The 13,440-nt window shown below is 47.4% G+C and overlaps 1 protein-coding gene across 1 annotated transcript; it reads left to right on the top strand.

Moving 5' to 3' along the window:
* Window positions 1-1,858: 1,858 nt before the first annotated feature.
* Window positions 1,859-12,972, top strand: LOC106564225 (NACHT, LRR and PYD domains-containing protein 12). Its single transcript, XM_082958601.1, has 11 exons — window positions 1,859-2,014; window positions 2,949-3,173; window positions 3,742-5,073; window positions 5,160-5,697; window positions 5,807-6,061; window positions 7,517-7,690; window positions 8,001-8,168; window positions 8,309-8,479; window positions 8,648-8,821; window positions 11,684-11,730; window positions 11,832-12,972. The coding sequence occupies exons 2-11, from the start codon at window positions 2,975-2,977 to the stop codon at window positions 12,389-12,391; spliced, it is 3,618 nt and encodes a 1,205-aa protein (XP_082814727.1). The 5' UTR covers window positions 1,859-2,014; window positions 2,949-2,974; the 3' UTR covers window positions 12,392-12,972.
* The last annotated feature ends 468 nt before the right edge of the window (window positions 12,973-13,440 follow it).

The raw sequence follows: 13,440 nt of genomic DNA, 5'->3' as shown, positions 1-13,440 counted from the left end.
ACCTTCACCTCTCCCGAGTCCGTGCGGGAGTTGCACTGATGAGACAAGACTGTAACTACCAATTGGATACCACGAAAGTGGGGGGTAAAAAAAACCGAAGAAAAACGGGTCCAATCATGTCTGATTCTGGGCAGTGATTGGTCGGCTCTACAGTAGCAATACTAGTTTCTGAACAGTAATGTGGCAGGTTGGTTAGAATCTTATTGGTGACTCGTGATGTCACGGCAAAGAACAGGTGTGCTACTGTCAGACAGACTCCATTTTGACATGAAGACATGACAGACAGCAGACTGACACGACACACAACTGGTTTGAGGGCTCCTCTCCTCCCTGTCTGCTATGGGGGCTCCTCTCCCCCCTGTCTGCTATGGGGGGGGCTCCTCCCCTCCCTGTCTGCTATGGGGGCTCCTCTCCTCCCTGTCTGCTATCGGGGGCTCCTCTCCTCCCTGTCTGCTATGGGGGCTCCTCTCCTCCCTGTCTGCTATCGGGGGCTCCTCTCCATCCTGTCTGCTATGGGGGCTCCTCTCCTCCCTGTCTGCTATGGGGGGGCTCCTCCCCTCCCTGTCTGCTATGGGGGCTCCTCTCCTCCCTGTCTGCTATGGGGGGGCTCCTCCCCACACAGTGTCTGCTAGGGGGGCTCCTCTCCTCCCTGTCTGCTATGGGGGCTCCTCTCCTCCCTGTCTGCTATGGGGGCTCCTCTCCCCCCTGTCTGCTATGGGGGCTCCTCTCCTCCCTGTCTGCTATGGGGGCTCCTCTCCTCCCTGTCTGCTATGGGGGCTCCTCTCCCCCCTGTCTGCTATGGGTGCTCCTCTCCTCCCTGTCTGCTATGGGGGCTCCGCTCCCCCCTGTCTGCTATGGGGGCTCCTCTCCTCCCTGTCTGCTATGGGGGCTCCTCTCCTCCCTGTCTGCTATGGGGGCTCCTCTCCTCCCTGTCTGCTATGGGGGCTCCTCTCCTCCCTGTCTGCTATGGGGGCTCCGCTCCCCCCTGTCTGCTATGGGGGCTCCTCTCCTCCCTGTCTGCTATGGGGGCTCCTCCCCTCCCTGTCTGCTATGGGGGGGGGCTCCTCCCCTCCCTGTCTGCTATGGGGGCTCCTCTCCTCCCTGTCTGCTATGGGGGCTCCTCTCCTCCCTGTCTGCTATGGGGGCTCCTCTCCTCCCTGTCTGCTATGGGGGCTCCTCTCCTCCCTGTCTGCTATGGGGGCTCCTCTCCCCCCTGTCTGCTATGGGGGCTCCTCTCCCCCTGTCTGCTATGGGGGCTTCTCTCCTACCTGTCTGCTATGGGGGCTCCTCTCCCCCCTGTCTGCTATGGGGGCTCCTCTCCTCCCTGTCTGCTATGGGGGCTCCTCTCCTCCCTGTCTGCTATCGGGGGCTCCTCTCCTCCCTGTCTGCTATGGGGGGCTCCTCTCCTTCCTGTCTGCTATGGGGGGGCTCCTCTCCTCCCTGTCTGCTATGGGGGCTCCTCTCCGCCCTGTCTGCTATGGGGGGGGGGCTCCTCTCCTCCCTGTCTGCTATGGGGGCTCCTCTCCTCCCTGTCTGCTATCGGGGGCTCCTCTCCTCCCTGTCTGCTATGGGGGGGCTCCTCGCCTCCCTGTCTGCTATGGGGGCTCCTCTCCTTTCTGTCTGCTATGGGGGCTCCTCCTCTAAGTAGCGTGTGTTTGGGGGGTATGCTGTAGCGTTAACATTTCCCTTCACTGGAACTAAGGGGCCCAAACCATGAAAAACAGCCCCAGACCATGACATCCACCTCCACCACCACCACCCAAAAATATATTCTCCCTGGACCGATACACACACAGCTTTGTACTACAAGTTAAGACACTCCTCTCTGCCTATTTGTTTGAATCAATTTCTATCCAATCACCAAGCCTGTTAGAACAGAACAGTTTCCAGAGGTGATGAAACTTTGCGTTTAACAGGAAGTAGCCTACCGTACAACGCCCAGAACAGAGGGGAAAGAAATGTGAACGAGAAAGAAGCGCCGTTGTAGACGGGACTACAAGACAACTTACATACGGTAAATGTCGTCTTTTTAAGGATTCAAAGCTCTATATGACCGTTATATTGATATGTGTAACATCCTACCCATGTTGTACATTTGTCTTTTACCTTTTCTGTTTATGTGTTGAGATTTAAATAATGTCTGCTTTGCTGCACGGTGTCTCGCTCTTATCAGACAGACAGTTTTGTATTACAAGCTAAGGCCTATTTGTTTGAATCCATTTCTATCCGATCACCAAACCTGTTAGAACAGTTGCTAGATGTTATACAACTTTACGGTTAACTGTAATGTTAAGGAAGTAGTCTACTATACAATGCTCAGAGTAGACAGGACAAAAAGACAACTTACATACGGTAAATGTCGTCTTTTTAGGGATTCTAAGCTCTATATGGCCGTTATAATGATATGTGTTACATCCTACCCATGTTGTACATTTTGTCTTTTACCATTTTTGTTTATGTGTTGAGATTTAAAGAATTGCTTGCTTTGCTGCACGGTGTCTCGCTCTTATCGTGGTCAGGTCGTCTGTTAAAGAAAATATATAAACTGGGTGGTTCAAGTCCTGGAAGCTGATTGGCTGACAGCCGTGGTATATTTTAAGCAGTAAGGCACCTCTGGGGTTGTGATATATGGCCAAGGGCTGTGTTCAGGCACCTTAGCCGTGGTATATTGGACATATACCACACCTCCTCGGGTCTTATTGCTTAAGTATACTCAGTGGCGTACCAGGTTAAATAAAATAAATATACTACGGCATCTTTCTGGCAACTATATCCTTTGTGTATCCTACATGTTTATGATGACAATTCAACCTTATGTGATTATGGCATAGGACTAAAATACTGATACTGAAATGAGACTGTTCTGAGGGCAAAAGGGGGTGCAACTCAATATAAGGAAGGTGTTCAATGTATATTTTCTGTTCTTTCTCTGCCTCTGGCTCTCTCAGGGGAAGGGGACTGACTTTCTGATATCATGGATCAGACTCCTCAGTCCCTTGTTCCAGCCCATGACTCTGACCCTCTGTCCATCATTACGGCTCAACCTGCCCCTCCGCCATCCTCCATTATGGCTCAGGGTGGTTCTGTTGTCGCTGCACCCCAGCTTGTTGGCTGCAATGTCGGAGGTTCAGTTTATCAACACATCAGTGTTACTATCCCTTCACATGGTGCTGGTAAGACAATTCTTTATTGTTATTTTTGTTATAATAGCACAAGAAAAACAAGACGAATTATTACAGAAATGCTGCTTAGTTAATATGCACTGTCCCTGTCAAATAATACAATTAAGCTTGGAGCGGCAGGTAGCCTAGTGGCTAGAGTTTTGAGTCAGTAACCAAACGGTTGCTAGATGGAATCCCCGAGCTGACAAAAATGTGTCGTTCTGCCCCTGAACGAGGCAGTTTACCCACTGTTCCTAGGCCGTCATTGTAAATAAGAATTTGTTCTTAACTGACCTGCCTAGTTAAATAAAAAAATATATATTTTGTGTTCTGAAAGGGTACGACAGTTGAACTAAGTTCATGAGGTATTTGTAAGTTGTATTCTTCAAGAATCAATGGATATACAGTATAGAATTAATTTTAAAGTCCAAAAATGGATGTCCCAATTGTAGACTAACACACACACACAAAAACCCAATCATAAAGTACGCCCATAAAGGAAATTGGACTTTGAAACCAGTAACTGAAGTAAAGATACTTTATACATCCAACGACACTATCAATTTTCTTTCCTCATTAGATGAAGAGCTGCCAAAAGTCAAGGACAAACACAAGTCCAACATGAAGAAGAAGTTTGGGAGCATCTTTGAGGGGCTTGGAAAACGGGGAAACCCAACATTGCTTGACAAGATCTACACAGAGCTCTACATCACAGCTGGGGAGAGTGAAGGGGTTAATAAGGAGCATGAGGTATGGCAGATTGATGATACGGCTCAGACCAAAGCATTTCAAGACCATGCAATCAACTGCAATGACATGTTTAGATCTTTAGACCCTAAGACAGAGGAACATAATGACAAATCCCAATCCAAACAAGAGGTACCCATCAGAACTGTGCTGACGAAGGGAATCGCTGGCATCGGAAAAACAGTCTCAGTGCACAAGTTCATCCTTGACTGGGCAGAAGGAATAGCCAATCAGGATGTAGATTTTGTCTTCGCACTTCCATTTAGGGACTTGAATTTGATCAAAGATGACTGCAATCTATTGGAACTCCTGAGTGACTTCCACCCTGATCTAACAGATATGAAGGATGCAAAGAAGATGGTCAGTGGTAAAGTCATGTTCATCTTGGATGGCCTCGATGAAAGCCAACTTCCTCTGTGTTTCCGTAACAACAAGAGGTTGTCTAATGTAACCAAGACAACATCAGTGGACGTGCTGCTGACAAACCTCATCAAGGGGAATCTGCTTCCTTCTGCTCTCCTCTGGATAACCTCCCGACCAGCAGCAGTTGATAAGATACCCTCTGACTGTTTTGACCGTGTCACTGAAGTTCGAGGATTCAACGACCCACAGAAAGAAGAATACTTCAAGAAGAGATTCAGTGATGATGAGAACCTGGCCAGCAAAATCATCTCCCACATAAAGACATCAAGAAGCCTCCACATCATGTGCCACATACCGGTCTTCTGTTGGATTGCTGCCATGGTTTTTGGGAAAATGTTGAGGGAAAATGACCATGGAAAACTCCCTAAAACTTTGACTGAGATGTACATTCGCTTCCTACTCACTCTGACAAACATGAAGAACAAGAAGTATCACGAGAAAAACGAACCAGATCCTCGGAATCTGTCAGAGTCTGACGTACAGATCATTCTGAAGCTTGGAAAACTAGCCTTCCAAAACCTGGCAAAGAGCAATTTGGTGTTTTCTGAAGACAATTTGAGAGAGTGTGGCATTGATGTCAACGAAGCCTTCTTGCTCTCAGGGATGTGCACAGAGATCTTCAGAGAGGAGGATCCAATGTTTCAAGTAAAGATGTACAGCTTTGTGCATCTCACCATTCAAGAGTTCTTTGCAGCACTCTATGTTGCTTTCTCATATGCCAGTGAAAATGTCAACCCATTTCGTTTAAGAGACTACCAAGAGCTACCAAGAACAAATTACAGTGATTCTGGAGACAGGGATGATGACTACAGGGATGATGCCGGGGAGGCTACAGCGAGGATGAAGACTACAGGCCACAACACAGAGGTTCTGAGCAGCAGCAGAAAACACTGCATGACTTGCAGAGGAGTGTTGTGGATAAAGCGTTGAACAGCAAGACCGGTCACCTAGACCTCTTCCTCCGCTTCCTTCTGGGCATCTCACTGGAGTCCAATCAGATCCTCTTGAAAAGCCTACAGCTCCAGACAGAGGGAGACACAGAGAGCATCCAGAAGACCATCCAGTACATCAAAGATAGACTTTCAGATGAAAAACAAAGACAATATCCTTCCCCAGAGAGGTGCATCAATCTCTTTCACTGTTTGATCGAGTTGAACGATACCTCATTTGTGAATGAAATTCAAAGGTTCTTGACATCCAAAAACCCTGCTGAGAAGAAGCTGACGCCTGCACAGTGCTCGGCGATGGCATACGTACTCTTGATGTCAGAGGAAGTGTTAGACAAACTGGACCTGAAAGTGTACAACACGTCAGATGAGGGGCGTAAGAGGCTGGTCCCAGCTGTTCGATGCTGCCGAAAGGCTATGTGAGTTGAAGTGTTGATGTGTACAGTATGTCACTATATGTCTTCTAGACCATTTAATTAGTCCTATACTACATCCACACCTCTCATAATAAACATCTCTCCTCTGTAGACTAGCAGACTGCCACCTTACGACGAGTTGCTGTGAAACGGTGGCATCTGCACTACAGCTGCCTGACTCCCACCTGAGAGACCTGGACCTCAGCGTCAATTCCCTGTTGGACCTGAAGCCCCTCTCTGTTGGACTGAGGAGTCCCAACTGCCGACTGGAGTCACTTAACCTGAGCCATATCAACCTGGAAAGATCAGGACCGGAGCTTCTAAAGGCTGTGCTGATGGGTCCTCTCAACCAGCTACTTGTGTTGAGGTGAGTGCTGATGGGTCCTCTCAACCAGCTACTTGTGTTGAGGTGAGTGCTGATGGGTCCTCTCAACCAGCTACTTGTGTTGAGGTGAGTGCTGATGGGTCCTCACAACCAGCCACTTGTGTTGAGGTGAGTGCTGATGGGTCCTCACAACCAGCCACTTGTGTTGAGGTGAGTGCTGATGGGTCCTCACAACCAGCCACTTGTGTTGAGGTGAGTGCTGATGGGTCCCCCCGCCGGTGGGGGGCGGGGCCTCACAACCAGCCACTTGTGTTGAGGTGAGTGCTGATGGGTCCTCACAACCAGCCACTTGTGTTGAGGTGAGTGCTGATGGGTCCTCACAACCAGCCACTTGTGTTGAGGTGAGTGCTGATGGGTCCCCCCGCCCTGGCTGGGGCCCACACCAGCCACTTGTGCTGTGGGCCCACCGCCCGTGGAGGTGGGCTGATGGGTCCTCACAACCAGCCACTTGTGTTGAGGTGAGTGCTGATGGGTCCTCACAACCAGCCACTTGTGTTGAGGTGAGTGCTGATGGGTCCTCACAACCAGCCACTTGTGTTGAGGTGAGTGCTGATGGGTCCTCACAACCAGCCACTGTGTGGGGCTGATGGGTGGGCCTCACAACCAGCCACTTGTGTTGAGGTGAGTGCTGATGGGTCCTCACAACCAGCCACTTGTGTTGAGGTGAGTGCTGATGGGTCCTCACAACCAGCCACTTGTGTTGAGGTGAGTGCTGATGGGTCCTCACAACCAGCCACTTGTGTTGAGGTGAGTGCTGATGGGTCCTCACAACCAGCCACTTGTGTTGAGGTGAGTGCTGATGGGTCCTCTCAACCAGCCACTTGTGTTGAGGTGAGTGCTGATGGGTCCTCACAACCAGCCACTTGTGTTGAGGTGAGTGCTGATGGGTCCTCTCAACCAGCCACTTGTGTTGAGGTGAGTGCTGATGGGTCCTCACAACCAGCCACTTGTGCTGATGGGTCCTCACAACCAGCCACTTGTGCTGATGGGTCCTCACAACCAGCCACTTGTGCTGATGGGTCCTCACAACCAGCCACTTGTGCTGATGGGTCCTCACAACCAGCCACTTGTGCTGATGGGTCCTCACAACCAGCCACTTGTGCTGATGGGTCCTCACAACCAGCCACTTGTGCTGATGGGTCCTCACAACCAGCCACTTGTGCTGATGGGTCCTCACAACCAGCCACTTGTGCTGATGGGTCCTCACAACCAGCCACTTGTGCTGATGGGTCCTCACAACCAGCCACTTGTGCTGATGGGTCCTCACAACCAGCCACTTGTGCTGATGGGTCCTCACAACCAGCCACTTGTGCTGATGGGTCCTCACAACCAGCCACTTGTGTTGAGGTGAGTGCTGTGCCTGGACCAACACACAGCACGGTGGCATGCATGTTGGCAAGTTTGACCAATTCAATAATCTTTTGTTGTTTCACATAGACTCACCGGGTGCGATCTCAAAGATGACATTTGTGAAACCGTTGCCTCAGCTCTCCAGTCAGCTGGCTCATGTCTGACAGAGCTGGATCTCAGCTACAACAAACTGACAGACACCGGGGTGAAGCAGATCTCCAATGGTCTTTTGAGTCCACACTGTAAACTGAAGATCCTGAGGTGAGTAATGAAAATGTAATAAAAAATTAAAGGGGAAGTTCAGGATCAATAGAAGGGATTGGGACATATGTGCCATTTTTCAAAATGGTCAAATCAACTCCATATGTGGTTTGACATTAGGTGATTTGTTCATTTATGTAAAAACATTGCACACATGCCCTTATCCATTACCATTGATTGTTAACTAGCTTCTTAGTCCAGGATTTGGCTTAATCTGTGTCTGGAAAACGGCCCTACAAGTTAATTTATTCTGGATTAAAGACACCTCCCCTTTACATTTTGTTTATGCATTTTTCTTTATGTTGGACAGACTGACTGGTTGTGAGGTTACAGAGGAGTCCTGTGGAAGTTTGTCCTCTGCTATAGCAGTCTCTCAGCTCGAGGAGCTGCGTCTGGGCTGCAACAAACTGGGAGACTCTGGAGTAAAACTGCTGTCTGCTGGACTGATGGATCCACACTGTCAGATACATACTCTGGGGTGACAAATAAACTGCTATGTTTCATCTTCCGTATGTTATAGTAGAACAAGCATTTTATTACTGCATCTTTAAAACTGTACCGTAACAATGGAAACACCAAGACAACGTAGCGCTAAATTCTCTCCCTTTCTCTCCCAAGGCTAAGGGAGTGTAATCTCTCCAGACGTTCCTGTGTCTCTCTGGCTCCTGTCCTGTGGTCATACTCAGTACTGAGAGAGCTGGACCTGAGGGACAACAATCTGTGGTACTCTGGAATGAGGTTCCTCTCTGCTGGACTGAGGAACCCCAAATGTGCCTTACAGAATCTTAGGTAGATTATACATTTGATATTGTGAAAGCATACTGTAAACTTCAGAACTCAGAAACAGTAGAATAGGAATGATTGAACTGCATGTAAATAGAATTTAAACTTTTTAACCTAAAAAAATATATACTCTAGCAGTTCTTCATTGTTTTATGCTGTCTCTTCTCTCTGTAGGCTTTCTGGTTGTCTAGTCACAGAGAAAGGCTGTACGTTTCTTGCCTCCGCTCTGGAGTCAAACCCCTCCCACCTGAGAGAACTGGACCTGAGCTTCAATCACCCAGGAGACTCCGGAGTGAAGCTGCTCTCTGATAGACTGAAAAATCCACACTGTAGACTGGAGAAACTCAGGTAAATGGAAAATGTAGTTGATTTGACTTTTCCTTCTGAAAATTGCGCCGACAAAGATGGACACCTTGTTTCGCGTTCTTAGGAATCTATGCAGTATCTTTTTTTTTTTCTTCTTACATTGTTAACCCAGGAAATCTTAAGTCTTATTACATACAGCCGGGAAGAACTATTGGATGTAAGAGCAACGTCAACTTACCAACATTACGACCAGGAATATGACTTTCCCGAAGCGGATCCTCTGTCCGAACCACCACCCAGGACAATGGATCTGATCCCAGTAGCTGACCCAAAACAACGGCGCCGTAGAAGGGGCAGACCGAGCAGCCTCCTGGTCAGGCTCCGTAGACGTGCTCACCGCACCCGAGTATAATACTCGCCAATGTCCAGTCTCTTGACAACAAGGTAGACGAAATTTGAGCAAGGGTTGCCTTCCAGAGAGACATCAGTGATTGTAGCATTCTCTGTTTCACGGAAACATGGCTCTCTCGGGATATGTTGTCGGAATCGATTCAGCCACTGGGCTTCTCCATGCATCGCGCCGACAGAGATAAACACCTCTCTGGGAAGAGGAAGGGCGGGGGTGTATGCTTCTTGATAAACGACTCATGGTGCAATCATAACAACATACAGGAACTCAAGTCCTTCTGCTCACCCGACCTAGAATTCCTTACAATCAAATGCCGGCCATTTTACCTACCAAGAGACTTCTCGTCAGTTATATTCACAGCTATGTACATTCCCCCTCAAACAATTCACTGGACCCTATGTAAACTGGAAACTATATATCCGGAGGCTGCATTTATTGTAGCTGGGGATTTTAACAAAGCAAATTTGAGAACAAGGCTACCTAAATTTTATCAGCATATTGATTGCACAACACACAGGGCTGATTCTCGACCACTGCTACTCTAACTTCCGCAATGCATACAAAGCCCTCCCCTGCCCTCCTTTCGGAAAATCCGACCACGACACCATCTTGCTCATTCCGTCTTATAGGCAGAAACTCAAACAGGACGTACCAGTGACAAGAACCATTCAACACTGGTCTGACCAATCGGAAGCCACGCTTCAAGATTGTTTTGATCACGCAGGCTGGAATATGTTCCGGTCAGCCTCAGAGAACAACATTGACCTATTCGCTGACTCGGTGAGTGTGTTTATAAAGAAGTGCATTGGAGATGTTATTAAAACCTACCCTAACCAGAAACTGTGGATGGATGGCGGCATTCGTGCAAAACTGAAAGTGTGATCCAACGTATTTAACCATGGAAAGAGGTCTGGAAATATGGCTGAAGTGTAGTTATTCCCTCCGCAAGGCAATCAAACAAGCGAAATGCCGGTACAGGGACTAAGTGGAGTCGCAATTCAACAGCTCAGACATGAGACGTATGTGGCAGGGTCTACAGGAAATCACGGACTACAAAAACAGCCACATCACGGACACTAACGTCACGCTTCCAGACAAACTAAACACCTTCTTTGCCCACTTTGAGGATAATACAGCGCCACAGTCACGGCTTGCTAACAAAGATTGCATCTCTCCTTCTCTGTGGCTGACGTGAGTAAAACATTTAAACGTGTTAACCCTCGCAAGGCTGCTGGCCCAGATGGCATTACCTAGCCACGTCCACAGAGCATGCGCAGACCAGCTGGATGGTGTGTTTACGGACATATTCAATCGCTCCCTATCCCAGTCTGTTGTCCCCACATGCTTCAAGATGGCTACCGTTGTTCCTCTACCCAAGAAGGCAAAGATAACTGAACTAAATGACGACCGCCCCGTAACACTTACTTCTGTCATCATGAAGCGCTGAGAGGCTAGTCAAGGATCATATCACCGCCACCTTACCGGCCACCCTAGACCCACTTCAGTTTGCATACCGCCCCAACACGTCCACAGATGACGCAATCACCATCATACTGCACACTGCCCTATCCCATCTGGACAAGAGGAATACCTATGTAAGAATGCTGTTCATTGACTACAGCTCAGCATTCAACACCATAGTACCCTCCGTGGCCATGCACTCCTCCAACTCAATCATCAAGTTTGCAAGCAACACAACAGTAGTAGGCTTGATCACCAACAACGATTAGACAGCCTACAGGGAGGAGGTGAGGGCACTTGGAGTGTGGTCTATCACAGCCTGGTACGGCAACTGCACGACCCTCAACCGCAAGGCTCTCCAGAGGGTGGTGCGATCTGCACAATGCATCACCGGGGGCAAATTACCTGCCCTCCATGACACCTACAGCACCCGATGTCACAGGAAGCCAAAAAGATAATCAAGGACAACAACCACTCGAGCCACTGCCTGTTCACCCCACTATCATCCAGAAGGTGAGGTCAGTACAGGTGCATCAAAGCTGGGACTGAAAAACAGCTTCTACCCGACTGCTAAACAGCAATCACTAACTCAGAGAGGCTGCTACCTACATTGAGACCCAATCACTGGCCACTTTAATAAATGGATTACTTGTCACTTTATACAATGCCACTTTAATAATGTTTACATTATGACATTTTATACCATCTATTGCACTTTACATATGCCACTCAGCCATCGCTCATCCATACACTTATATGTACATATTCTCATTCACCCCTTTAGCTTTGTGTGTATTAGGTAGTTGTTGTGGAATTGTTAGATATTACTGCATTGTCGGAACTAGAAGCACAAGCATTTCGCTACACTCGCAATCACATCTGCTAACCATGTGTATGTGACCAATAAAATGTGATTTGATAACACCTCATTGCTCAATGGGCTTCCAAGACTCTATTTTATATAGTGAAATCAAGGCAATCTCCACTGTAATCAGGTTCAATAGGTCCTACATTACTTTTTTTTTGTCCCACAGTTTGGACCATGGTGGAGAGTCCAGAATCAAACCAGGCCTGAGGAAATGTGAGTCATCAAACTACAATTACAAAAATAAAAGGTAGCTTTTTAAGCAAATTGTAAAGAGAGCATAACATATGTGTTTCTGCTGTTTTGTCTTGCTACAGATGCCTGCCAGCTGAAGTTGGACTTATGGTCAGCAGATGGTGACCTGACTCTGTCCGAGGACAACACGAGGGTGGTGAGGAGAACGCAGGTTCACCCATATCCTTATTTTGATTTCTCGGATTCAGATGACTCCGATTGCTCACATCGGACCAAAAAGTCGGATAAGTGGGCCAAAGTACGCTGCAGGGAGCCCCTGTCTGATGGTCGTTTCTACTGGCAGGTTGAATGGACTGGCTGGGTTGACATTGGGGTGACATGTACACCCAGATGGGATATTGAGAAGAAGAGGTCTTGGGGGCTTTTCTGCTGCAATGAACAGTACACATTTATTCATAGTAACAGGATCTCAGTTATATCAGTACCCAGACCTGACCCAAAGTGTATAGGAGTGTATCTCGACTTTCCGGACGGCACTCTGTCCTTTTACAACGTCTCCTCTGGTACACTGACCCACCTGCACACATTCCACACCACGTTCACTGAGCCACTCTACCCTCAGTTCAAAATCATGTGTGATGAGATGGAGATATTTGGCTCAGTTAAGATCCAAACTCTGTGAATGAAAAGCAGCCATCACCAGAGTAACTGACAGACGTTTTTTATTCATTATGTCTGTATTTTTTACTACATCTTCACTCAGAGAGAAGACAATGTTTTGATTAGAAACCTTTATATAATAAACGTAATAAATATTGACCATTCACACATTGTTTAGCTTTGAGTGTGGAAATGGTTTCATGTTTATATTATTTTATTGTTATAGTTATCATTATGTTTTATTAACATGTTTATAATTATTAATTTGTGTAAAAGCTATTTGAGTTTAGTTGAAGTGTCACGCCCTGACCTGAGAGAGACGGTTTATTTCTCTATTTTGTTAGGTGTGGGATGGGCAGTCTGTTATATTTCCATGTTGTCTTTTTCTTTGATTGGCCGAGTATGGTTCCTAATCAGAGGCAGCTGTCTATCGTTGTCTCTGATTGGGAATCATACTTAGGCAGCCCTTTTTCCTTCCTTCAGTTGTGGGATCTTGTTTTTGTACAGTTCGGTTAGCCTGCAGAACGTGACATTCGTGTTCCGTTGTTTATTGTTTTGATTTAGTGTTCTGAGTTAAAATAAATATTTGAACATGAGCATTCACCACGCTGCACCTTGGTCTCCTCATTTTGACGAACGTCACATGAAGCAGCGAGAGAGTCACTACAGAATAATAGAAGAAAGAGAGAGGGAGACAAAAGGACAATGATACTGCAGAGTGGTTGAGGAAAGAGAGGGAGGAGGAGAGAGAGTGATAGGAAATATTTTTATAACGAAACCAAGATAGACCACAGCCTGTCGTTTCCAATGGTAACAGATGAGTCATAGTGGGCAGAACAAGCAAGGAGGTGGGCAGAGCCGAGCACAATCTAGGGAGATCCTGTTGGCGAGTTCTAGCATGCATTTGCATATTTCCGTTAGGGAACGCCTACTCTGAAGTGCGCGTGTGCAATAACTAAATTTGCCTTTGCACTCCTTCTAAACAACACGTTTTAAAACTTTGGCAAAGGGTAAAGTATACAAAGTTAACAGATTCTAGTTTGGGAAACTGAAAACTTTGAGATCAAATGT

Source organism: Salmo salar, chromosome 12 (genome assembly GCF_965601325.2).
Source record: "Salmo salar chromosome 12, fSalSal1, whole genome shotgun sequence".
In the NCBI taxonomy this organism is placed as follows: Eukaryota; Metazoa; Chordata; class Actinopteri; order Salmoniformes; family Salmonidae; genus Salmo; species Salmo salar.
Note: the sequence above shows the minus strand (reverse complement) of the source record. Positions and strands in the feature narration are given on the sequence as shown.

Coding starts and splice junctions, on each gene's coding strand:
- LOC106564225 (XM_082958601.1), top strand. CDS start 2,975: ATGGATCAGACTCCTCAGTCCCTTGTTCCAGCCCATGACTCTGACCCT. Junction 8,169..8,308: donor TGTCAGATACATACTCTGGG/GTGACAAATAAA, acceptor TTCTCTCCCAAG/GCTAAGGGAGTGTAATCTCT. Junction 8,480..8,647: donor TGTGCCTTACAGAATCTTAG/GTAGATTATACA, acceptor TTCTCTCTGTAG/GCTTTCTGGTTGTCTAGTCA.